The sequence below is a fragment of the Anguilla rostrata genome, chromosome 9 (assembly GCF_018555375.3).
Source record: "Anguilla rostrata isolate EN2019 chromosome 9, ASM1855537v3, whole genome shotgun sequence".
NCBI classification, from domain to species: domain Eukaryota; kingdom Metazoa; phylum Chordata; class Actinopteri; order Anguilliformes; family Anguillidae; genus Anguilla; species Anguilla rostrata.
Genome location: NC_057941.1, coordinates 22,596,338 through 22,621,862, shown reverse-complemented (window position 1 = coordinate 22,621,862; position 25,525 = coordinate 22,596,338). Strand labels below are relative to the sequence as shown.

At 51.1% G+C, this 25,525-nt stretch overlaps 1 protein-coding gene across 7 annotated transcripts in view; it reads right to left on the bottom strand.

The window, feature by feature from the left end:
• The window catches only part of robo3 (roundabout, axon guidance receptor, homolog 3 (Drosophila)), a 158,501-nt gene that overhangs the window by 8,253 nt on the left and 124,723 nt on the right, over positions 1 to 25,525 (bottom strand). For 5 of the 7 annotated variants that reach the window (XM_064351077.1, XM_064351072.1, XM_064351071.1 and 2 more), the window contains exons 6-22: positions 24,360 to 24,487; positions 23,284 to 23,295; positions 16,787 to 16,911; positions 14,666 to 14,837; positions 12,012 to 12,217; positions 9,267 to 9,348; positions 8,857 to 9,025; positions 6,208 to 6,374; positions 5,540 to 5,661; positions 4,853 to 5,069; positions 4,295 to 4,419; positions 4,020 to 4,197; positions 3,134 to 3,352; positions 2,797 to 2,836; positions 2,542 to 2,681; positions 1,845 to 2,123; positions 1,384 to 1,531 (exon numbers count right to left, since the gene is read on the bottom strand). In XM_064351077.1, the coding sequence (XP_064207147.1) occupies positions 1,384 to 1,531; positions 1,845 to 2,123; positions 2,542 to 2,681; positions 2,797 to 2,836; positions 3,134 to 3,352; positions 4,020 to 4,197; positions 4,295 to 4,419; positions 4,853 to 5,069; positions 5,540 to 5,661; positions 6,208 to 6,374; positions 8,857 to 9,025; positions 9,267 to 9,348; positions 12,012 to 12,217; positions 14,666 to 14,837; positions 16,787 to 16,911; positions 23,284 to 23,295; positions 24,360 to 24,487 (2,529 nt within the window). The remainder of the gene's footprint in view (positions 1 to 1,383; positions 1,532 to 1,844; positions 2,124 to 2,541; positions 2,682 to 2,796; positions 2,837 to 3,133; positions 3,353 to 4,019; positions 4,198 to 4,294; positions 4,420 to 4,852; positions 5,070 to 5,539; positions 5,662 to 6,207; positions 6,375 to 8,856; positions 9,026 to 9,266; positions 9,349 to 12,011; positions 12,218 to 14,665; positions 14,838 to 16,786; positions 16,912 to 23,283; positions 23,296 to 24,359; positions 24,488 to 25,525) is intronic. The other 2 variants (XM_064351075.1, XM_064351073.1) reach the window with 1 other exon arrangement.

The window sequence follows — 25,525 nt, the reverse complement described above, 5'->3', positions numbered from 1 at the left end:
CAGCCCGCTCGATCGCACGCCTACAGTACCCGCAGGTACTGAGCGCGCTCCACTTCAAAACCACCTCTTCAACACGAAAAAGAGCAAGGGGCACATTTCCCCCGCTGCGCAAACACTCAACTTAAATATTCAGAAACTCGTAAAAAAACGCGAAAAAATGCTCGACGGCCTTCCCACGCGCGGACGCGGGGACGAGGGGAAAACCGAAGAGGCGGGAAGGCGTTGCCACGGGAACGTACTGAAATAAGGCGGAGCGTTAGCCACAGGGGGCGGAGGGAAGAGGTCAGGGCAGCTATCTTAAGTTCATCAAAGAATCTGAGAAGTGCACTGTAGGCTAATCCTGGAAATCTAGTCAGGTTGCGTGGCTGTGCCCGGCAGGCCGGCTCCAGTAATGACTTTGTTCTCCTCCCAGGACAAAAGGGAACGGGGGAACCGGCTCTGACACAGGATAATGTCATTACCGCGGTAACCACGTGAGAAGCCCTGTCAAAGAGGCCCGAAGGCTCCCGCTCGTCTCCAGGGCGACATACCTGTCAGGCGGCGTTAAAAGGCGCCGTGGTGGACGCACCGCTGAATTGCCCCCGGCGACCGTTGGGGGCGGGCCGCGGCAGAACGGCATAACTGGATCTCCCCCCCACCCCCCCCCACCCCCGCGTCGAACCCACGCGGCTTCAGCGGGGAGTAACCGCATTACCGTCCATCAGCCGACGGGCTAAAAAACCCAACCTGAACGGAGGGGGGGCGGGGGCGGGGGGGGGGGGGGGGGGATGCGGTCGCGGTCGCGAATGAGCCGACCGTTGGGCCACCGGAAACCCGTCGGCTCGCGAGCCCAGAACACAGCGAGGCAGCGTCGCCAAAACTTCATTACCGCCTGTCAGACAAGATCAGAGCAGGCCGGGGGGAGGACGAGGAAGGGGGGGGGGGGCTGTACAGGGGGGCAGGGGACTGTTTGAGAAGAGCTGATGGCAGAACCAGAGAAAATGCAGAAGCGTTCAACAATGTGATGGAGTTTCATCAGAAATATGTGGTTCAAGTGCTCCAATATCTAAAAAAGAAACATACATTACAGCTTATGTAATTACACCCTGGAGCAGGGTGTTGAAGCTGAAATGCATTAGCCAGGGCTGGTCAGCCAGTGTTCAGTGTGACTTCCATTATGGAAATGTCAAATGAATACAGATAATTAATATAACTTTTATTACTTTGAAGGGGAGTATCTAAATTTAACTGCCTTTTCTGATTGGTCGAGCACACACCCTCCGCCTCCTGCGGTATGTTCTGGACTGGCTTTTTTTTGCCTTGACCCAATCGGAACGGTTTCTTCCCTCCTGCGGACCCCGTTGCCATGGGAGCGGTGTTTCGTGCGCGGCGGTGGCCTCTCACCCCAGGTCCTCGTCGTCGGCGTCCCTCTCCGCCCCCTCCGAGCACGACTGCAGTTCGGCCGAGCTGGGGGGCGGGGGCAGAGCCTCCACCCAGTTCAGCGAGGGGGTCTTCACCGGCTTCCCCATCGACTTCGGCTTCCCCTGTTTCCCTGCAGCGACGCAACGCTCCAAATATGAGCATCCAAAAACTGTCTGATGTCCAACTCAACGTTACAACGATGAGAGGTGTTTGAGTGATGTAAACTGCCTTAAAATTGCCTTAACAGTAACAAAAGAAACATATTTCATTCAGATACTGCCTTTCCAAGGGCACCCAATTAAGCCACAGAGGTAAAATCAGGTCCGGCACATCTCACAGAGCAGCAGCAGTGCTGCCGATGGCGCCCCTCCCTAGCTCCGTAAACAGGATCTTCGGTAGCCATGGTAACAGACAGAATCTCGAAAGGAGGGAGGTTCTCCTACCGTTCTCTGCCCTGGACCGGTCGGGCTGGGCGTACTGGGCCCCGGAGGGCCCCGGCTGGACCATCCAGTGGCCCCCGTCCTGCTCGGGGGGGCTGCAGGGGCCCGGGCCGGAGAAGGGCATGACGGGGGTGCTGGCGTAGGGCGTGGTGTGCTGGGAGTAGGGCGCGCCGAAGGCCCGCAGGTCCTCGCCGGCCGGGTCGATGGTGCTGTAGATCGGGCCCTCGGTGGACCCAGAGCTGTACTTCTCGTTCTGGTTCAGATAGTTGGAGATTCCCGCTTCTGAGGAAAGAGAAACACGCAGAGATTGATTGTGTGTGTGTGTGTGTGTGTCTGCGTGCGTGTGTTAAATAACTGCAGTAAAACTGGACTCAGTAGCCTTGTCATTTAACACAAGCGTCGCCCGTATTTGCAATCGGTGCACTGAATGGCCATCCGCAAATACTCATTCATTCACATTTTTATACTCCTTTTTCAAGATCAGAGGTCCCAGCATAATGACTGACCTAAGCTCCTGTATGCCACAGTTCAGCTTCAAGCTATTTGAAATGAGGCAAAAGAAGGTCTTATCAAAGCATGCAGGAAATACAGCGAAAAAACTCTGAAAGTTAATTAACTCAGAGTGAGAGTTACTGGCTGTACGACAACAGCAGCCATTATTTCAGCCAGGCACGTCTTAGTCAGACGAAGAAGGTCTTACCGTTGTAGTATCTTTCCGTGGAGTCGTGCTTGCTGGTGCAGCAGTTGACCGAGTCCTTTCCGCTGTGCACCAGGTTGGTGGTGGGCCAGGAGTCAGCCAGCCAGGGGTAGTTGCCCATGTTGTTACCCAGCATGCCTGGCCTGGAGAGAGGACAGCGCGACACACCATGGGTCAGTGCCGCCAGAGCGCGTTCCATCAACTCAACATCTTTCTGACTCTTTCAACGTCTTTTCTGAGACGAACTGCCAGTCGTACCTTCCGCCGAGTCCTGATCCTTCTCCGTGTGGGAACCCGACTGCAAGAGACAGAGAAATGGGTCACCGCGACTGTGGCGCTGGAGCGGTTAAGCAAACTTGTGCTTGCAGCTCAAAGGTCGCAGGTTCAAATCCCAGGCGGAATACTGCCGCTGTACCCCTGAACAATTTGCTCAACCTGAATTGCTGCAGTAAAAAAAAAACAGACAGCTCCTATACAAGAGCGCTATGTAAGAAAGTCGCTCTGTGTAAGCGCGTGAGCTAAGCGGATGGTAAGACCAGGATGAATGGAGAAAGCGCATTATGATCAGGCACGGAGAGGACGGCCCTGGGGGTACCTGCGGGGGTGTAGGCGAAGGAGGCGGTGTAGTGGCTCAGCTCCTTCCTCTTCTTGCGGCGGCAGTAGATCCACACGCTGAAGCCCATGAGGATGACCCAGCAGGCCCCGCCGATGCCCGCGATGAAGGCCGGCTGCTTCACCACGTCCGTGATCTGCTCCGCCAGGCTCACGTTCTCCTCGGGCTCGGCCGGGGCGGGGGCCTGCTCGGCGGGGAGCTCTGAAAGATTTGAGGATGGGGGGGGGGGGGAAGGAGGGGGGGGGTGGGCGGGCGGATGGAAGGGAGGTCAGCCTCTCTGCTTTAAGTCTGACACAAAAGGTGAATCAGTCTGGCTCTTAACTGCAAGAATTACGGTTAGAAACAGCCTCCGCTGAAGAGGATGACGGTCAGACTGAGGTCAGCGCTGTAAATCCCGCTTAATCTCACGGACTGTAATGAGGGAGAAGATATTCGCTCTCTGAGGAAGAAAGACATCCGGACTCCAGACCGCTTCAAGCCAAAAACAGCCCGACGGCAGCAAAGCTCGCCGAGAAGCAGAGCAGACAGGAAGGGAGAGGAGGAAGAAACGAAGCAAACGGACGAGGAACTGGACTCGCCTATCCAATATCCTTTTTTTTGCCATTTTTATCCCATTTTCTCCCCAATTCAGTCGTTATACCAATTCCCCGTGTGTATCATGTTCCTGGTCGATGCGCTATGGGCTGGGGAGGATGTACACTACCACATACCTCCTCCGATACATGTGGAGTCGCCAGCCGCTTCTTTTCACCTGACAGCGAGGAGTTTCACTGGGAGAGCGTAATCCACTATCCTTTTAAATAAAGTTTTCGTAAGATAAATGCAGGCTGACACGCCACAGTTCCCCTCTGATGGGGGCGACACTCACTCATGAGGACGGAGACGGGCTGACTGCGGGCACCCACTCCCGCGCTGGTCACCGCGGCGACCTCGACCTGGTACAGGATCCCGGGCAGCAGGCCCTTCAGCACCGTTGTCATGACGTCACCCTCCACCGTCTTGTTGACGTGGTACCGCGACTGCGTGTCGTTTCCGAGGCACCAGACCTGTAGAGAAGCAGGTGTGGAATGAGGCAACGGTCCCCCCCTCTGTCTCAGGATGAATAAGCTGTTCCGCCCCCACTATTCAGCCCAGTCAGCTTACCCTATATTCCTGGATGATTCCATTCTGTGCTTCTGCAGGGGGTGGCTCCCAGGAAACGCTGATGCTTGAGCTGTTGCTCAACTTCACTGTCACTACAGTAACACTTTGAGGAGGAGCACTCGGAACTTTGAAGAGGAAAACAGTAGAATTCAAGGTGAGAGACTTGGATAAAAGTGCTTCATATTCACAAAAAAAAATTAAAAGAATCAAGAAGTGGTAGGAAACCAAGCAAATTACATCACAAAAAATACGTATTGGAATAAAATACTCTCAAAAAGTACATATGGTCATATTGGCAGGCTCAATTATACCAGGCAAGATCAACAGAGCACAGAAACGTATTTTGATCCAAAACAAACACGTATTTAACCCAGGTCTGATTTCTTGGAAGGAGCAAAATCAGAACCAATCGGATAAAAAAAACATTTGGGATCAGCTGTCAGAAGCTTTGTTTATATCCTACTTTCAATGCTAATTACAAATCGCAGTTTTCCTTGGTTGTAACCGTCTCACGGCCCCCGCCCCCGCCCCCGCCCCGCCCTCGGTGAAAAGCCTCACCCTCCTCCGGTGTGCGGACCAGCAGCGGCTGGCTGTCCATGCCCTGGAACTCGTCGAAGTAGGGCCGGATCTTGATCTCGTACTCGGTGCCCTTGCGCAGGTCGGCGATGACGGCGCTGCGCTCGGGGGCGGCCTTCACGTCCTGCACCAGCCAGGACCCGCCCGTGGGCCGGTACAGCAGCCGGTAGCCCTGGATGTACTGCGACTGCCGGTCCACCTGCAGGGGGCCAGCCAGGTCCAAGCGGGTCAAAGCAGGGCACGTAGGAACACTGCTGCAATTCGGCTGTCAAAACTCAGCAGCGCACCGTCAACCGTACTTTAGTCTAATTTAACTATCCCACAGTCATTTGTTTACTCATTCATTCGTGTGCTAGAGGGGTACAAAAATAGTTTGAGCTCATGTTTGCAATGAAGACCTGCACTTTCACAGGCAGCACGTCAAGATTCATTAGCAATTTCCATGAAGTATGAAGCAGTTTCCATTGGATGCAGCTTCCATGATACTGAATGTATTGAACTATGTCACGTTTTTTTTACACATTTGATACAGGTAGACATTTTGTGCATCATGCTAGCCTTCGCACGGCAGGCTGCTGAACATTTGGGGTCGATGCTCGCGCGAAGTCTCGTGAATCAGCGATAGCGGTCGCGGTAGCGAGCGGACGATCGCCGCCTCGCGCTGCTCACCGTCCAGGCCACCTGCACGCTGGAGGCGGTCAGCACCGTCGGCTCCTGCAGCTGGACCGCCACCTCGCCCAGCTCCCTCTGGACCTGCCTGTGGTCCACGCCCTGGCCCGTGGGGCTCACGTCTGCAAGACACCCCACTTGTTTAGTTAGAAATTCGCTAACTAAACAAAAAAAGCCCGCTCTCCACGCTGGGCCAGACAGAACCCCGACACGGCCGCAGGTTTGTTATCACAAACAGAAATGATGACAGCCAGCAGCAACACCACCCCGTAGACTCCTCGCGTGGTTCTTCTGAAGCTAAGCAGAGCTGAGTTTGGTTGGTACTTGATTGCCCGGGGAAAGTTACTGCCAGAAATGGGGCTGGTAGAGGGTAACCTTCTAATCTTCCCTCTAGACTAAATAAAACATTTCAATGCCCTACCATAGGGATGGAGGCAGCATCACGGTCAAATTCCCACTAAAACAGACTCCACATCTCACAGTCCATCCAGGCACCAAGCATTTCTGCTTAGCTACACAATCCCCTGCATTCCCTAGCCTCATTGATTCCCCAGGTTAAATGAGAATTGAGTTCCTAATTGACCTGAGCGGCTAAATAATGGACGTTAGATAATAATGAGAAATGAAGGGCGGTCTACAAAGAGAGCTCCGCCCCCCTGGGCACGTACCCTGCGTGCGGACAGGCTCGGAGATGGGGCTGGGGTCGCTCAGGCCGTAGGCGTTGACCGCTCGGACGATGAACAGGTAGATGGTGTTGGGGTACAGGCCGCTGACCGTGTGCTTTTCCATCTTCACCAGATCCGCCACCGTCTGCCAGGTACTGCCCGCTGATTGGCTGAAACGACAGAGGGCAAAGGACGTCGGTCGGCGCGTCTCCCGGTAACGAGAGGTGAACGAAATCTCCACGAACCGACCCGGTCCTTCAACTCAATCATGTCCGTGGTTTCAGTCAAACTTTGCACTTGCGGAGCAGGGAAAGGGTTAAATTCAAATCGGAGCGAGAGAGGCGAGGCCACGGCTACTTAGCCATGCTCCTCGCATTATCATTGGATGCTGTGCTCAATGAAGCTTAGCGGCGCAGCGTCAGTTCACTGCGTTTCTGACTGAATCTCAGATCCAGGCAATGACAAACCTATTTTTAGCTCTCAGCGTTTTTTTATTAAACATTTTTTGTTTTTTTTACCCACACTGAACCGTGCCCTGTAAATAGCGACATCTGCGCAAATGACAGCCCAGTGATTCTTCGCCATTCAAAATGCATTCGTGCAACAAACAGTTTGCTTGTTAAAATCGAACGTGAAAGGGGATCCGTTTCATATTAAGCAGGTTTTTTTTTATTGAATAACTGAATAAATCTCGCAAACGAGCATCTGTTAGGTGAGGGGGGGGCACGCGTGCCGTTCCACACGTCGTGTTGGGGTTTCTCTCTCGGCCTCCTCTGTGCCCGCCGCCCCTCGGCCCGCGTTCGGCGGCGTGCGTTCCGCGCTCGTTCTTTATCCTCCCCCCGCAGCGACTCGGCGGGAACGAGCCGCTTTATGGCCGACCTGCGCAATTAGGCCACGGCGATAAACGCTGCGCCCGCCGTAAAGCACCCCTCCCCGGGGCCCCGCAGCCGCGGCCGTAAATCCAAGGTCACTTTGCCCACCGGCGCCGGGGCGCGGGCGCGGACGCCAGCTCGTCCAATCGGGGGGGGGGCGCGGGCAGAAGGACAGGCTCTCGTAAGAGGGCCCCGCCCTTCCCCTCTCCCTCTCGCTCCCCAAAACTTTACCGGCAATGTCGTATCAACTCTCCCCAGCTGTTTATGACTAAGCCATTTTTTTGGAATGTGATGTGATGGTGACCTGCCACCCCATAGGAGGACGCAGTGCGATAGTTACTAAGGAACCGCGCCTGTGCCGATGATGTCGTCCGCTCGCACCCTGATCCGGCTCCTGAGGTCCAATCACAGCCTTCTATTGACCTGCTAATGGCTGCTCACAAACGAGATCCAGCTGAGATATGCCTACTCAGAAGAGCTCAGGGTCTGTATGTGTCTGTACAGGGACTGGCTTACAGGGGCTCGAACCTGTGTAAATCCCCAGCTGACACTGCCAGGATGGATGTACCATACGCACTGTGGTGCAGTGCTGCTGGGAGCTGGAAGCGTGGCTAAGGGCACCTTTATTTGAATGTGAAAGGGGTCGGGGGCTGGGTGGCGATATGGATGTAAGCTCCTGTCTGTCACGCCTGGCTTGGCTACCGGCGCTGAAACGCTGACGTGCAATTAATAACCAAATGAAAAATGTCTGGTCACAGCGCTACCCCAGAGAGAGAGGGGAGGGGAGGGGAGGGGAGGGTCTGCCAAAGATCTAACGACTGCTTGTGTGTGTGTGTGTGTGTGTTTCTGTGTGTGTGTCTGGGTGTGAGTGTGTGCATGTGTGTGTGTGTGTGTGTGTGTGTCTGGGTGTGAGTGTGTGCATGTGTGTGTGTGTGTGTCTGGGTGTGAGTGTTTGCATGTGTGTGTGTGTGTGTGTGCTACTGAGAAAGTGTGTTTTGCACATGTGCATTGTGTAGATGTATTATAGTGCTTGCTTGTGTGCATCTGAGAAGGCATGTGTTTTTGGGGTATGTGTATCCTTGCCCTCAGTATGTGAGTACACATTCTTTGAAAAAAAACAGCTCAAGTTAATATAAAAAAGGGTTCTTTGTCCTTGTCGGGGAACCCACTTTGGAGCCATGTAGAAATCCCTATGAAAGGTTCTAAGGTGAAACCTCAGTACAAAGTTCTTTGCAGAACCCCTCGGTAAAAGGGTTCATGTGTAATCTTTTCAAGTGGTTCTCTATGGAACCACTGACATTTTCTAATGGAAAAGGGAGTCAGTTCCACACACAACTGTCATCCATGCCAAAGAACCCTTTCAGAATCATTTTACAGAGAGTGGATGGTACATGGTCCTTCACATACCAAACAGTATTCAATATTGAAAGTATTCAACTACTGAAAGTCAACAGCGACATGTGCATAAAACAAAAACCATTATCATCAGAAAATTCAAGGTGACACTGCCTCACAGATTCATTTTCTTTGATGCAGCTGTAGATGTAATGAAAGCCCCAGAGCACCATGGCGACGCGGCAGGAAGCAGAGAGAGACGGGTGGCGACGCGGCAGGAAGCAGAGAGAGACGGGTGGCGACGCGGCAGGAAGCAGAGAGAGACGGGTGGCGACGCGGCAGGAAGCAGAGAGAGACGGGTGCCGACGCGGCAGGAAGCAGAGAGAGACGGGTGGCGACGCGGCAGGAAGCAGAGAGAGACGGGTGGCGGGCGGGTCGCTCTCACCTGAAGGCCTCGATGATGTAGGACGTGACGGCCGCGCCCCCCTCGTGGGGGTTGGGCTGCCAGGTCAGCGTGACGCTGTTCCGGGTCACGTCCGTCACTATGGGCTTCTGGGGCGGGCCCGGGAGCTGGATGGGCTCCGAGACCTGAGGAACGGAGGGGGCGCCGCCTTCTACACCAAAACAAAAAGAGAGGAAACGCAGACCGTGAGCAGGCAGAGGCCGATTCTCCTCCTCACACAGGATCCCACACACACGACCAGAAAGACGGCCTATTTCCACACAGCTACACCTATGACAGGTATCCCAAAGGAAACCCGGGGAGAGAGAGAGAGGAGACAGGATGTCTGAAGGGGGGCCAGGGAAAGCCGTGCCTTGGGACAGGTGGCAGCAGAGGGGCGTGGCCACGCCTACCTTTCACCGTGAGAATTCCGCTCCAGCTCGTCTCCCCGCTGGAGCTGGAGGCCACGCAGGTGTACACCCCGGAATCCGTTTCCTAGCAACAAGAGGCAACACATCAACTCCGGCGCATAAAAGCACAATGCCGCGGCGCTCAGCTTGGGCTCCGCGGCGAATGCTTTTTCTCCGGATGACTCCAAATAAACATTCACACAACCCAGCCGGCATCGCCACGGAATAACACTCCGGCAAAAAGCATCAAACACAGTCTACTTTGTTTTTTTTTTTCTAGGCAAATGTTTACAAAGACCTTAGCAGTGAAGATCTTAAGTAGAAAGATCTTAAGTAGAAAGGTTGCAGGCATTCTCTGCTCTGAAAATGTCTCTGCTCTCCTCTCTAAGAGTTATCTTCTATAGCTCAGCACCCAGGGAAGAAACACATTAATTCAGGCAGTCAATTGCCTTTCCCTTGCTCAACTCTAAAGCTGTGCTTCCAGCCATCTTTGTGAAGGGCCTGAAGCACTTCTTTTGCCCGCTGGCATTTAATGCACACTGCACTTAGCCCCCCTCCTGTATGGGTCTGCTGAAAATTAAATGGAAGGTGATTTAAGTGGGGTGTGGGGGGGGGGGGGGTGTGTTCTGCGGCTGCGGTCGGCCCTTTTCGGAAAACTGCCCCCCTTTCACCGATTCCTGGCACGGCCGCCGCGATCTGGCCGTCTGGGCCGCTGCACTTAGAAAAAAAAGCGGGCGGGCTCGGCGTAGCGGCGTGGGCGGGGCCCGAGAGAGGGGCCGATTAAAATTTCATCAAACGGCCGAGAGCGAAGCGGGCTCTGAGATTGCTCACCGGGGCGGAAGACGCCGGGATTTCGGCGACAGGGATCTAATGGGGCCGCCGGCTCGTGAGCGCTGTGCTCGCGGCTCGACGGGAACGGAAGCGCGCCCCCCCCCCTCGAAACACGGCGCAGTCGCACGCTGTCTCCGTGGGAACCCTGGGGAGCTCTCCCCATATGACCTCATGCTCCAATCCAAACTCTCTCCAGACTCTCACGTCCACTTTGGACAACATGGAGCTGCTAACTGAGCTCGTTCTTTTACATTGTTTGTGTGAAGACTGAGGAGGACATACTCGGCTGGGTAATGGGTCCTGATATGCAGTTCGGAGGTACCAGAACATCCCACGTGCTGACAGAGACCTGTTTCCATGGCACCGGCACGCACACCAATTGGCTTGTCTTGTGCTCTTTATTTTTTGTCAAATTATTCTCTTGAGAGAAAGAAACACAAGGTTCTCTTTTTTTCCTCCACTTCCTCTCTTTCTCAGGATGAGGCGACCCCAGCACAGGCTATCAGGAGCCAATCACATGCCCTCGAATCCACATCTGGACCGGGATAACGGCTGCTGATTGGTGGCTCTGTGGGGTAAACTCTCGGCCACCTGTCCATTACTCACGCCTGGTGGCACCAGGCAGTGGGCTGAATTTGTTATTAAAAATTAACGAGGGGGGAGTCAGAAGGGAGATAAATATTTTCATTCCTTACCACTTATTCCCTTCACATCCGCCCCATTTCTCCCTATCGCTTCTTTATTCTTACACACATGACCAAGGTCTCTGCTACCCCACACAAGACCACATCTTCATGTTGCCAAAAAAGGATGATGTCAGTACCTCTATTTCCTGCACCCAACAACCCTGCCCAGTCCACCCCAAAAAGCAACTCCCACTGTGCCCTGGAGGTAAGGGTTCCTGGTGAGAACAGAGTGGGGTTCTGTGAAAGGGGGGTCACGTTTCAAAAAAAGATAAGAAGTGAAAGCACTCAGAGCTGGAGGAGGGGCGGGTACAGAATGACTCAGAGGAGAACGGTGCAGCAATAAAGTGTGTTTCAGGTGTATTTAGGAATCCGACCGCCGCTGAAGTACGAAACCCTGTAAGCTGCTAGGGCGTCTCAGCAAATCATTCGGCTGCAGCAGAGAACTTTCCAGAAGAAAAACCCCGGGCATGCGGTATAGATTACCGCCAACGTGACGGAGGCCGCAGGACCCGGAGCCCGGCCCCCAACGCTCTCTTCACTCTGCCGCCGGAATTTAATTAAAGTCCGCGGCGTCGTTAATCACCGACAGCCGCAATCAATTAACGCGCCCGGCGCACGCCGCGCCGCGCCGCGACCTCAGGTAGGACCCGAGCGGCGGAGAGGGGCGGGCGAAGGGGTTTTCATCACGGAGAGGGGCGTCCGCGCTAACGATCGCACTTCTTCATTACTCCGATAATCATGCGCCATTTGCGCCTTTTATTGCATCCCAGGGTCCGACTTAGGGCGATCGAGTCAACTATAAAACTGTCTAGGGCGTAGAAATTAATAACTGTCCATCAATAAAACTCTGTTCACTGTGCGTGGTTAAAAAAAAAAACTAATCTTCTAAAACCTCAAATATTGTACGATGTTCGCACCAGGGTATTTGTGACTTGAGAGTTAACATAAATAAAAAGTGAATAAAAAGTGATATATTTCTAAGCTCCATCATATTGCTATATGCTATCGGACACAGAATATTAAATAAAACGCAAGTCGTTTGAGTCTGACCGTGAAACAGAAATAGACTGACAGCTGGAGTTAAAAGTACAAGGTGAGCCATTCAGCAGATATAAAGAGTTCAATTACCCTGAATGCACTAGTATGTCACCAAGAGTCCTAATCTAAATGTTCCTACACATTGAAAGGCATTTCTATAATAAAGGGTTTCCAGGGCTCTTCACTTGAGTACCTGCAGTACTGTGATCTGCAAAGTGCCATTTTCCATTAGGCTAATGCGGGCGTCGTTTCCCAGAATCCTCCGGCTATCCTTCTCCCACTGAATGCTGGGCGAGGGGTTGCCCATCACGTGGCACTGCAGCTGAGCGGTGGCTCCCAGGGCCAGCGTCTGATTGGCCGGGCCCTGGCGAATGATGGGCGGGACGCGGTCCGAGGGGGCTGGGAGAGAGGGCACAAAAGAGCGGAAACTTCCGTCACCAGCGGCCAGCATTTCACCGGTCAAATTAAAAACGCATCATCACATCTTGCATCATTGAGTGTGTTCATAAAGCTGTCAACGAGAATGTATACTGCCTTCATTACTGTAGCACTGCATCTTTATGAATCATTTATAAGCACGTGTGTGGGAATGTTGGCAAGAGGATTGTCAAGTGTCATCGTGTGTTATGTGATTGGATGTAGCATTTTACATAACATGCTGTTACAATCACTTTACATAACATGTTATGGCATCCGTCATATACCACTGATTAAAAAACATGTTACGACATGTCAATCAATGTGCTACTGTAATCATTTTACATAACATGGCATTCTTCATAAATCACTGATTAATACAGATGTTAATTATGGCTTTCAAAACACTTCATGAAGGTTTTAGGACCATTTGAAAAGTGTATTATAGTAGCAGCAACATACTCAATGCTCTCTACACATTTTGTAGGAATCCAATCTTTAAGATCTATTTTTTTTTAAATCCCCGTCTGACTGAAGACTGAAGGTCGATGTACCTAACAAACAAGATTGGTTACAGCTGTGAAAATGACACCATTCCTCGGCAAAATGAAAATAATAACACGTGAACAAGAAAACCACGCCGCATTCACGAAATGGTCTAATTCAAACCGAGCTCCCAGTTTTTATTACTCGCATATTTACCAGAGAATGGCACAACTGAAAGCATTCTGGCTGAAATGCCCATTGCTAAAACGAATGCAGCTCTGTAGAGCCACTGCTCAGCTCCTCTCAAATCGATACCAGAGAGCTCGCTCAATCACATGACCATCTAAGGGCCTGGGGTTCTGGAATCAGTAATACAGACGATTGGCTGAAGGTAAAAAGCCAATTAGATGGGGATATTAATTGATTTTTCTGGTCACTCAAGAAGTGCTCAACAACACAAGACAGGGCCTGCTTTTAATGAGCACTTTAACCCTTAGCTGTTTTTTTTTTTTTTTTACTTGACACCATTTTAAAATGCATTAAATGCAATCAATTATCATTTAAAGGGACAATTTCTTTTCGTCTGACCTTGTCGTTCCAAAATGCAGGAGCACGATTCATCCAGGGTTTTTTATTTGTGTGATAATTCTCTCAGATTTTCGGTAAAGAAAAAAAGAGAGCGCTTAACATGACACAAATCATGAATAGTCCGCGGTTTGGTTCACTGGGAATGAAACACGACGCTATATTTGAATTGATGTAGCGAGACAAAAAGTGCTTCAACATTTACTACATCATTTTTGGTGTCTTCTATGACCGAATGTGGTGTGGTCTGAGTGAAATGCGCACGATGGGTTTGAATCTGAAAGGGCAGAGGTGGCAGAGCTGTGCGCTACACAGCACAACAGGTTGGCAGTGTGTCAGGGGAGGGCTTGAGTCGCCTTGGAGGGAGGGGGGGCGGACTTAGAGCTGTGGGGGGGGTCACACCAGAGCGGGGGCGTGGGGGCGGGCTCAGAGCCTGGACTCTGCTCCAGCACTTAAGATGGTCAGAGCAGATGGACGGGGAGGCGGGGAGGGGAGGGGAGGGGGTTGTTGTGTACAAGACACCAGCATGTGGCTGCCCCCCCTCCCTCCACCCACCGGCACGCTGCGACCGCCTGACGCTCCGCTAGCTAGCTCCTGCGGCTCTATCCCTGCGGCCGCGGTGCCCAACACGCTAACGACGCCGGCGCGCACTTGTAGCGCGCCGCGCTGGCACCCTGCTGGTGCCCTGCCTGGAGACACACTGAAGGGGCCTCCACCCTCCCCCGCCTCGCGCGTGCGCCGTCCGAGATTCGACACACCAGACGGTCGGCTCCAAGGGCAAAAAAAACCCAAAAAACTTTACATCGCTGCAGCCCGCTAGTTTTCGTCTATGAAACCCCAGAGTGAGGAAGAAGAGGAGGACGAGAAGCAGGACGAGAAGAGGAGCGCTGAAGGAGGGCGAGGGCCCGGCGGAGCGCTGGGAGTCTCGGGCACGGCCTGCCTGCATAAACACTTCATCCTGTTATTGCGGAGCATGACGGAGCCAGCATATGCTCTCCGGCTCATTTGCATACGCCATCCTGACTCGTCCTTTCTAATTATGTCTCAGGAGCCTCCCGTGGCTCATTCCTTTGGGGGGGGGGGGGGTTGGAGGTCGATGGGGGAATGGTTTTAAATTTGGAGTTTCTCATTTAATTCTTCGCTTGTGGAATGATGGTTCGCTACCAATAAAACAGATTCGTATTGAATAATCTAGATAATTGGATATGGGTCTTCATCTCGCTCACTCGTTCATCAGTGACACATCACGCAGTCGCCTAATTGCTCAAATCACCCTTTCACTCACACACTCACTCACTCACTCACATCTGTCAGTCAGTCAGTCAGTCACTCACATCAGCTAGTCAGTCAGTCACTCACCGTTCTCCACCTCCAGCAGGGCCTTGGTTAGGATGCTCCCTGCCACGCTGATGGCCTGGCAGATGTAGTACCCAGAGTCCTCGGCGTGGACATCGGTGATGGTGAGCTCCCCGCTCAGGGACACAGAGAACCTTCCGGACTGTGAAGGCGGTTGACTGGGAAACAGCAGGATCTATGGAGAAAAGGTGCATCCTCATAGCTTAAGCCCAAATGTTGTTCTGTATAACATTACTACACACGCTTACTGTTCACACTACGCATGGTAACGCTGTACTAGCAAACTGACTACCCAGGCTGCAGAAAATCACAGTTACCTCCAAATATTGAATAATCAAACTGCAATTCTGACATTTTGTTTTCACACCAGACGGTACAGTAAAGATAAAACCATTGATTATGGTGGAATTCAACCGCATTTCTTTCTAACCCGAGTAGAAGGAACACCATTTAATGTGGAGGAAAAGCTGCTTGATGATAAAGCCCTAGTGGCAGCACGATTGTCAGCTGGAGTAGGTGGTCCAGCTGTATGTTGGCACGGTCGGTAATGAACCCAATAATCCGGAGCTAATCCGGTAAAGAGAGGGAGCTCCCCTCTCAGACAGCTGCGGTGGGGTAAGAGGTTTTCTAAGCTGCCGGTTCAGCAGTATCTTCCCCCCGATCTGCGCGCATCTCAGAAACCTGCCGAAGATTGAGCAATCTTAGCGGACACTTTAAAGGGATTTTCCCCCTCGACGTAAAAGGAGGTGAAATAAAGAGGGAGAAGAAGACCAAAGGTCAAAGGTTGTTTGTGTCCCTGAAGCTGATACACTGACAGCTGCTTTATTGTATGAACTGTCACACAGTTTTGAGGGGGGGGGGGGGGGGAGTGAGAGGGCTATGAGCATGAATTGGGTCTGAGGGGGGGCGAGGGTACAAGTCTTCCACGCCGCTCGGCTAAGAGGTTTAAACCAAAGGAGGGGAAGGCCAAGGGGTCAGGTTTCGGGGGGTCAGGGGGATAATCCTAAAATATAACAGGAGGAGTCCAGACACGTCCGACCGGAGAGAAAAGGGGAATTATGGGAGGGAATTTATTGCGCGGTTCACGACCTGAGGGACAGAGGCGTCACACTCTGCACTCCTGCCCCTCGCCCCCATCCCAGCAGGAGGCCTGTCGGAGGGCTATTCATCTCCCCCCCGGGAGAAGCGCAGACTACACAGCGCCTTTAATACGTTTTTGTTCCCCTTCTGTCGAACGCTATTTATAGCGAGGGGGGGAACGTTTTCGCGAAGGCGGGCGTTATCTAACTGCGCTTTGGCACGGGTACAGAGCAGCCTCTCTCCCTCTCCCGCTCCCGCTCCTCCACGCTCTCCTGCCGGGCACCGCGGCCGGCTCCCACGCATTCCCAGCATGCCTTTCAGCACCTGGGTTTGTAGCTGACTGGGGGCATGTTCCTCGCCATCTGCAGCCCTTACATTAGGTTGTGATGCATCGTGGTGCCAACTCTCTCTCTCTCTCTCTCCTTCCCTCTCCCTCTCTAATGTAGCACACAGGCTTTATGCGAGTTATGGCGCATGTAGATTCAGACAACAGCCCTCTGGATGTCTGTAAAAAGCCAAAGTCTCTCTCTCTTGCTACACGCCTGATTCTCAGGCGCTCAGACAAAGGGCCCAGCCTGCTATCAGGGCCCGCTTTCCCCAGGATCGCCCCGCGCCGCGCTCCCTGTGAAATCAGAACACGCGGCTCCTACGCGAGGCGGGCGAAGCGCGCGGGGCGCTACGCCGTGAGTCACTGGCAGAAGCGAGAGAGCGACAGCCTGGCGTGGAGACAGCGCCGCTACGCTAGCTCGCAGAGCAGCGCGCGGGCGCACGGGAACATCGAGGTCCGCGCGCAGATGGCACGGGATTTAAAAACGTAACTGAAAGGTCCGCGAACGGTCAGAATCGTGAGAGGTTTTAAAGACCGTGGTTCCGCTCCAACGGCGTATGTGTGTGAGTTAAACAATATGGTGGGGGAAAAAAAAGAAGCATTTTCTTGGTCAGCCAACCGTGAAAGATTACAGTCAATTACCCTTTTCTGTGTTATAGTGCGCGCCCTAAAATCAATCATGAGAGAGGACACGGAGGACGCGACCCTGTCCTTACCTGACTCCCCTCTCTCTGCCAGAACACGGCCGGCGGGGGGTTGCCCTTGGTCCCGCAGAGGAAGGTGACGGTGCGCCCCGGCGCGGAGATCTGGTCCCGGGGTCGGATCACGATCTGTGGGGGGACTGGGAGAGGTGGGGGGGGGGGGTCACATGAATGGCCTTTCAGAGGCCCCCAGCTCACCTGCGCGGTCTCAGCCGCGAATCTACAGAGGGTGCCCATCCCGCCCGCATGCATGTTCACATGTGCAATAATAGCGCTGTCTGTGTGGGGTCTGTGTGAGGTGCACAGTGTGATCTGCAGACAAACACGACTCCCTGCCTGTAGATCTCACAGTAAAACTCTCTGTGTTTCACCATAAAATCTGCAGACAGCAAAGTGCACCCCCTGCCTCTCTTAAACACAGTGCATGCATATTTGCCCAGTGTGCAATGACCCTGCCTGCCTCTCTGTGTAAAGGGTTAAACTGCCCGCCACTCAAAGCAAAAGCCACCCGTCTCTGGGGAAACACAGTCTATTCTCCAGTCTCTGCACAGTTACAGTAACCCTGCCCGTCCCTCAGCACAAACACGGCAACGCCGCCTGTGCCTGTGCAAACGCAGCGTGTGCTCCAGCCTGTGAGGATACAAGCTGTGCCAATCCGCTGCTCAGCAACACAGGGGAGATTTCAGGTAACGCTGAAGTTAAGTCGTTAACGGCGTGCGCAGACACAGTCTTTTAAAATTCTAATAAAACCTTACATAAGCTTTAAACATGGACAAATGAGCAACGTCAAAATGCAGGACGCGACAAGAGCACTCTACGTTCTTTAGCTTAGCCACCGAAGAAATGAACAATGACTGACTTCTTCTGTTTTAGTGCTATGACAGCATAATGGAATAATTGGGGCTTTTCAACAATGAATTACCCTTAATCTTCTATTGTGGAGGATTTCGTATAACGAGACCAGGAATAGCAGTGGTGGTTGTTAGGGGAACCGGTCCTGAATGGGTAGCGATGGATGGAGAAAGCTCTCTCCCCCTCTGAAGGAGACTCTCGGGAGAGCAGAGACGTAGCGGACAGCAGCGATGAGGCTAGCGGTCTCGGCAGGGCCCGTTAGGAGATGAGAGCGCAGGGCACAGGCACCAGCGGGCCCCGGACTGCAGGGCTTCCTAGGGGCCTGGTTAGCCGGGCTAGCCTCAGCCCCTGTGCCCTCCCGGGGAAGGTGAGCGACGGCAGGGGCAGACAGATGCTAATCTTCGGGGCTTATCTCTCCCCCTGGCCTTTTTACGCAGGCAAACACAGAGCCCTTTCATCGCCTCCGTCCCGCCCGACAGACGAGGCTGGCCTGCCATTGGCAGAGGGATGGGGGGGTCAAGGGTCGACCCTCTGATCTACAGTACAAAGGGGGGGTTTGGCGTCTCAGAAGAAAGCTTTCGGCGACGAGAAAAAAATAATAATTCCCCAAACTCCAAATCTCCAATCTCTCCACCCCCCCCCACAGCCCGCACACCCCGGTTAGTGTTGCATCTGGAGGTCCCAGGGTGCCACACAAAGCGCCCGGTCGCTATTGATCACGCTCAGAGCAATCAGGCCGTGCCGCAGGGGGGCCCCCACGTGTAATGCGGTCTCACCTCTGACCTTCAGGGTGCCTAATTGATTTCTCATCTCCTGTGATGTGGCCTTCTCCGCACTCATTTTCCACTGCGATTAAAATAACGATCTGGCCAGGTACGCTGCCACCCCTCCCCAGCCCCCGTTCCTTTGTGTTAGCGCGACACCGCCAATCGCCTACAACAACTTCTCTATTCGTCTTTCAATTCGCCATTTCAAGAAACCTCTACTGAGGATTTAAGAAATGCAGATTTGCCATTGCTTGTATTTATCTGTCTTTTTCGTACAGCCCAAAGTAAAATTGTTCACTGTTAAATTGACAAAAATAGTTTTTATGTGGAACAAATGGCTTTATTACGGTTCAAAGTACCCTATCGGAGTGCACTGAGTTTCTGACTATCCTGGACACGCTCTTCCACCCCCACGCTGCAAACCCCAATTATTTCTCCTTTCACAGGCATCCCATGACCCACAGGCAGAACCCACCCCCCACACCCCGAACAGAATAACCCGTAGCAGGGGCATCCACGGAGAGTTCCAGAAGGTGATGTCTGAGGTCAAGCGAGCCATATCACCCGTGCCCTAAAGGCCAATGCTGAAACACATCCCTTGTCTCTATAATTTGACACTTTGGGCAAAAAGGCTAAAATCGGGCCAGAAAACCAGTATCCGGCAATCTCCAGGGCAATCTCCAGGGCAATCTCCCTATTGATCCCATCACAATCTCCGAAAGGCTGATGCAACTCCTGAAATATTCAGGAAATTGTGCGCAATGCCACCAACAAATGTGATTCCCCAGAGAGGGGACACAGCAATTGTGCTGTTAAAATGCAATCTGAACATCTGTCCTGATCAGGGATGATTGAATACAGCAGACTGTATCCACTGTACACTGGTGCACTGCGAAGACAAACAAATTTGATAGAATGCAGTTCCACCTATAATTTAATCAAAAGTTCATATTTTAATATGTATACTGCTCATTGCCTGCAGCTAAACCACAGAATTGTAAGTCATAGGGAATTTTCATAGTCAAGAATGCATTTGAATTTTAACACAATATTACAGCGAAGCCATATAAAAATGGGTTTATACTTAACATGGTATTGCTTCAGTTCTGCAAATGTTCTGACATGTCAAGGGAAGAAATTATTTTCTGTAGACATTTTTAGAAGCATATTTATGCAAATAGTTGGATCAGGTGACATAAGAGGTTCTAAGCAGTAATCCAGAAAAAAAACAAAATATATTTTTATTTACAATTTGGTGGACAATCTGGTAACTTAATTTGACATGGCTGTGCACGCGATGCATAAACCACTGAGACTACCATGGAAAATGCACAAAATAAGGACGGCCACAAACGTCGAAAAAAAAACAGAAACCCTCAATATATTTTTATCCCAAAAAAAAAACACCCTTTCAAACTCGCCGCCTCAGCTTCCAAGAAGTGGAGCTAGCGGGGCATGCTGGGATAATGGTGGTCCGACAGCACTGCTGTGTGGCAGCTGGCAGAGTGCTGGTCAGGGGCGGCTGGGTTATGAGGTGGGGTGTGCGGGGCATGGTGTAAAACGCTAGGATTGCCTTGGCTCGTCGCTCCACCCCCCCCCCCCCCACGCCCCCTCCACCCCCTCCACCCCGCCCGTGCCACTTATGCTATGACACAGATCTAAACGCAATGTGCCTTCCTGGGGAGATGCGTCGCTTTCACGCGCGGAAGACGGTTCACGTGCCAGCGGACCGCGACCGAAAGCGTTCCTTTGGAACTGAAGTGACAGCCCTCACTCCCAAAGAGCGGAGGAATGGAAGGGGAACCGGGGGGGGGGGGGGGGAGCGGGTGTTGGAGGGGCATGGATCAGTAAACAGTACAAGCAATTAACAAACAGCTCAATATGTAATTAACATTGGATTTAGAGGGAAATGCCCCAACGAGCTAAATAGATGAGCGCTATTAAAGATATCCTCTGTATAGACAAACATGGAGGATAAAGTGACGGTCGCAATTTGGCTCTGTCCTATTGTGCACTCATTTTAAACCTTAGTCTAATTATAATCTTAAATCACATGGTACTCTCTGGTACTAACTAAAGAGGACGCCAAGTGTTGACCAGCTTATTGCACTGGAGGTTAAGCCAATAACTACAAAAATAAGAGACAGGATTTAGCGAATGGGACCAAATCTTTAAATATTTTTTTCTGCATGCATGCTTTTTTTAAATAAGCATAAAATCAGCAGATGTGTGCGTCTCCAAACCCCTTAATCTTCTGTAAATCGCTGTTCCCCTGGCTTACACAATTGTTACAGCCCTTAGATATGCTAATAACGAGGGCAGTTTCGGAAATGCCAAATAAGGATCATGTCGCGATTTGCTATGCAGGCCGATTATAGGATGGAAATGATGTCCCTCTGTCAGCATTCTGGACTGTGCTTCAACCTCGTCCCCCTCCTCCACCCCCTCCCCCATCCACACCCCCACCCCGAGACTTAAAAGCCTGCCTCGGCTTCTCAGATCACCTCCGAGCGGCCTTCTCTTCCTGCAGAACGCTGCTCTCCACTGACTGCGCCGCAACAGCGTTGGGAAAGCACCGCTGCTTAAAACCCCCCCGCCCCTCGAACCTCAGGAAATTGCTGTTTCCTCAGCCTCGATTAGACGTTGTACTTCCAAGAGGCCCGAAATAAAACTCAGAACCAACAACAGACTGACCCTGTGCATCAGCGAAAAATAAACTTCGGCTTGACGGACAACTCATGCATAAGCACCTCCACCGCGTTCTGAGAGAGAAATGCGCCTTGTCGCGGTGAATTAGCTTCTGACAGCCATTATGTCGGTTATTACGTGTGCTTTTCCAACCTGTCTGCTGATGCTAATGCAAAAAGGAGTCAAAATGAAAGCCTTAATAAAATGCCTTTCCAATGAAATGGCTTTAGTAAGACAGGGGCAATGTCAATGTAGTCATTGGTTGTAGTCTGGCAAGCAGAGATGAAGTCAAGAATATTAAATGGGATACTATCTGAAAGAAAAATAAAGAATGAGTAAGCCCACGTAAGTTCAAGCTACACGTGACACTTTCGGAGACGGGACAAAGACAGAATTTCAGTGTGAGACCAGAGGAACAGACCGTTTTTGGTGAAGAAAAGCAATTTCTTTTAAAGCGCGGGGGTGGTAGCGGTTGCCACGTCCACCACTGTCCAAGGCCATGGGCGTGGGAATCGTTTCAGAAGTGGGGGGTCCAAACACAGAAAATGACATGTGTAGCAACAATAAAATCTAATCTTGCCACAGGGAGTTTGAATGGGGATAGCCAGTTTAGCAGTCTATCTAGTAAGATGACCAGAATATATAAGTTAGCAGACCAGACTATATAAGTTAGCAAGATGGAGTATTGATGGTGTTCAAGTACATTACTTCAAAAATCCAGGATAATTCGATGCATATCATAACAAATTATTATAAATTCGAGCAGTTTCACAAATGTGAGTTCCGATACTGAAGCTTTGCAGGTTTTGGCTTAAGATAACAGTTTCACCAGTAACAAGTCTGGCAAGATTGTGAACTCACTTCAGGAAACCAAAAATCCTGGATTTGGGCTCAGAAATTTCCCTCAGGGCTAAATGAGACTTGCTGACATTAAATAAACTGGGGGCATGTCAAAAGTGGAGGGGCCATTGACCCCCTGGCCCCACTGTTTCCAGCTCCTTTACCCTAGGCCCTGTCCCAGCCTTACCAGCCAAATGGATCACCTTCCGCTCACCCCCATCTCCACCCACCCCAAAATCCAGTCACATGTTAAAATTATCATGCATGTCATTCTGGGTCAGTCAGAGTGTATCCCTCCTCTACCACAGATATAAATCCCATTGTAATTCACTTCAGCACTCAAGGACAAAGACTGCAGCAGTTTTATCACACAGACCCCATTCTATCCAATGATGCTTAATAGCTTAATACATTTAACTGTCCATTGTTTTCATGTCAGCAGCTGTTTTCATTCAGTGGATGCTGCCTGGTTCTCTGTGTTTATACTCATTATCTCTTAAATAAGACATAAACCTGTGATTGAATTGCTTTGAGTCTGGGCAAGGTGAAAGATATGGCAACCAACTGACAAAGTGGCCATTCACGTTATCTCCTGCCCGTGGGGCGTGAATCATGCTGTGAGGTGACCACTTCTGCAAAGTCTGGATCACCTTTGAAGTCTGCATCCTCCTGTTTCTGGTTCGGCCACCATTGTACGGTATTAACCCCTTATTGGATATAATGCTATCACATGATTGTGTAGTTTGACACAGTTTAATGCATGCATATGTACAGTTACTGGTATATCACTTAACTTAGCAGCCTGCAAACTATAAAGGTAGCTAACAAGGAAATCTTCCTAGAAGCTATGTTCCACTAGATAGTTATGTTAGATTTATTGATGTTAACAGATTACTTTGAATGCAATGCAAAAATCCGGTTGCGCTTATATGTACAATTACTAGCATGTCAGTTTGAATATTTGACTGCTAAATATAGGCAGGTGACCACCTAGCTAGCGATGGAAAAGTACCAAGCAATTGTGATTTAGATGGCAAACCTTAGCTAGCAAGCTAAGCACACTAACAAAGGAAGCTAGTGAGATGGGAATGACATGTTATACTTGATGAACTTCACAGCTAACTACTTAGCATGCAGTGCTAGAATAAATTTTGGGGTTATTTCTTCACAATGTAATGCAACGGAAATAGAGGGGTGCAGACACCACAGGGGATGCAGACTCTGCATTTATTCCGGAGTTTTCTGACCCACCCACCACCTCTGTGATTTAACCAATGAACAATTCAGTTGATTTAACCCCACCCATCACCTACCCCTCCCCCTCCCCCCAGACATGCAAAGAGAGGAGATGAAATGAATACTTACGGAATGGGCCGACTAGAATGGAGAGGTAAATGCAAAAAAAAGAGACAAAATGAAACAAGTGTGAGATGGGTTGAGCATTGGTTAGGAAAAGCAAAAAAAGAAAGAGAAAAAGACTAACGACAAATGGATTGAGGGGTAAATGGAACGACAGGCTCTGCGTGGACAAACGGACAATGGAGCATGAGAGGAGAGACTGCGTGACGTGCGGTGAGAGAGATGTGCTTCTGAGGGTGGGTGTGCTCAAACTGCGGCTTCCCTGGATGTGTCCCAGGAGCTTGCCCATTAGATCACAGCCAGTGCACTCGCGTCTCCGTGTTCCATTAATATTTCAGCGGTACACTACCAGCTAAATCATTTCCCCAACAGCTGTCAGACAGAATAATTCAAGCTTTACCACAAGCCCCTATTCTCTTATTAGGTACGTGGAATATTCGCAATAAAAAATCTTTTTTAAAAAGACTCTCAATGCGCAACCGTGCTTTATGAAAAAAACATGCCAGAAATTGAATAAAAACATTTTTAATTGTGTCTGGCAGCTGTAAATTAATGAATGCTGTCATATCAAATATGCCTTACCAGGAAGTGGAAAGGGTTCAAAAGGGCATACGTTTATTCCAGCAGAATTTCAAATTGTCAAAGCGAGATACATAATAAATAACTGATAAAAATATTTCAGTGTGCTTTTTTCTGTTTTTTTTTTCTCCTCTTGAATGCTTAAGAGGTAACAGAAGTGAATGAGACCATTTCACTGTTGTGAGTCTGTGTGTAAGCTGTGTGTGTACACAAATGTGTCTGTGTGTTTGCAGGTGCGTGTAAGTGAATATGTATTCATGGTAGTGTGTGTGTCTCTCTCTTTTTATTGTATGCATAAAATACACCGTACATGTGTCTATGTATGCAAGGACACATGAGCAAACACATGCGTCCGAGTGTGTCTGTGTGTTGTGTATGTGTGTGTCAGTATGTGTGTGTGTGTGTGTGTGTGTGTGCCAGTGCACGAGCGCAGGTGAAACTGTGTTATACACGCATACACAGGTAAGTGCCCATGTGCCAGCCCGGCGTCTCCGCCCTCTCACCTCGGACCTGCAGGGTGCCCGAGGCCTCGGCCTTCCCCACGCTGTTCTCCGACACGCAGGTGTAGGTGCCCTCGTCCTCCGCCCGCACCTGGGTCAGGCGCAGGGTGTTGTCGTTTCGGATCTCGGACCTGCGGAAACGGGGCGGGGGCGAGAGCGTGAGGCCGCGGGCGCTGAGCTCAGACCCGACCCTTGCTCGCGCGTGGGCGCGCGAATCGGGCCCGTTAGCCCCTGCCCGCCGCCTGCCGCCCCCGGCCTCGCTCATCGTTAAGCGGGGATCGGCGTCGGGGAGCGGGAGGCCCCCGGACGCTCCGCAGCTGCGCTCGGGGCTGTTTACGGGCTAGCTGCCGCCCCCCCACTTTCCGCTGCGCCCCCACCCTCGGCTTTGCTGCCAAACGACTCCATCCTCCTCTTCAAGGACAGACAGCCCATAATGATGTCTCTGTCTGCTCGCGGGCGGGGAGGAGCCCTATGAGCCGCGCGGCGGGGCGATCGCGGTGTGTTGCTCGGGGTTACGGTCTGCCGTTATTCGGTCTCCGGCAAGGCTTGTTTAGATGTGCGTCTGAAGTCACGCAGCGTTAGCTCAGTTAAGGGGTCATATTTTTACAATAACGCTAGCTGGCTTTTTAGAGCCCGACTGTTTGCATTTGGTGCCCGGGCCAGCAGAGCAGATAACCTGTGAAAAACATTCTCTGTGCCTTTTATAATTCAACCAATATTTTAATTCAGTATCTGCATCCATTTGTAATTTGTGCCGTTATTATTTTTAATTTCCAGATATTGTTGTTTCTAACTGGAAGCATATACTCATTTTGTATTAGAATAAAATGCAAAGCTTTTCGTGACAGTAGCTGTAATAACACACTTACAAAATCTTAATATCAAACAACTTCAAAGAAAATCACACAAGCCCTGATATTTGATGTCAAAAAAAATAAATAGCCATTTGCAGAAAGATTGTTGCGCAGTCTGCAAAAAGATAATCCTGATAATCAGCTTATCAGTCAGTATTTTGTCTGTGTCGCTCCTGTCTGTTCCACATTCAGTTTGTCTAATCATCACTTTGTCATTCGATCTCTTCTTCACTCATTTAGTCTGTCAGCTAGTCAGTCTCTTCAGCCATTCAGTCAGTCAGCATGGGCTTCAATTATTCAGTTAGCCTGTTCCTC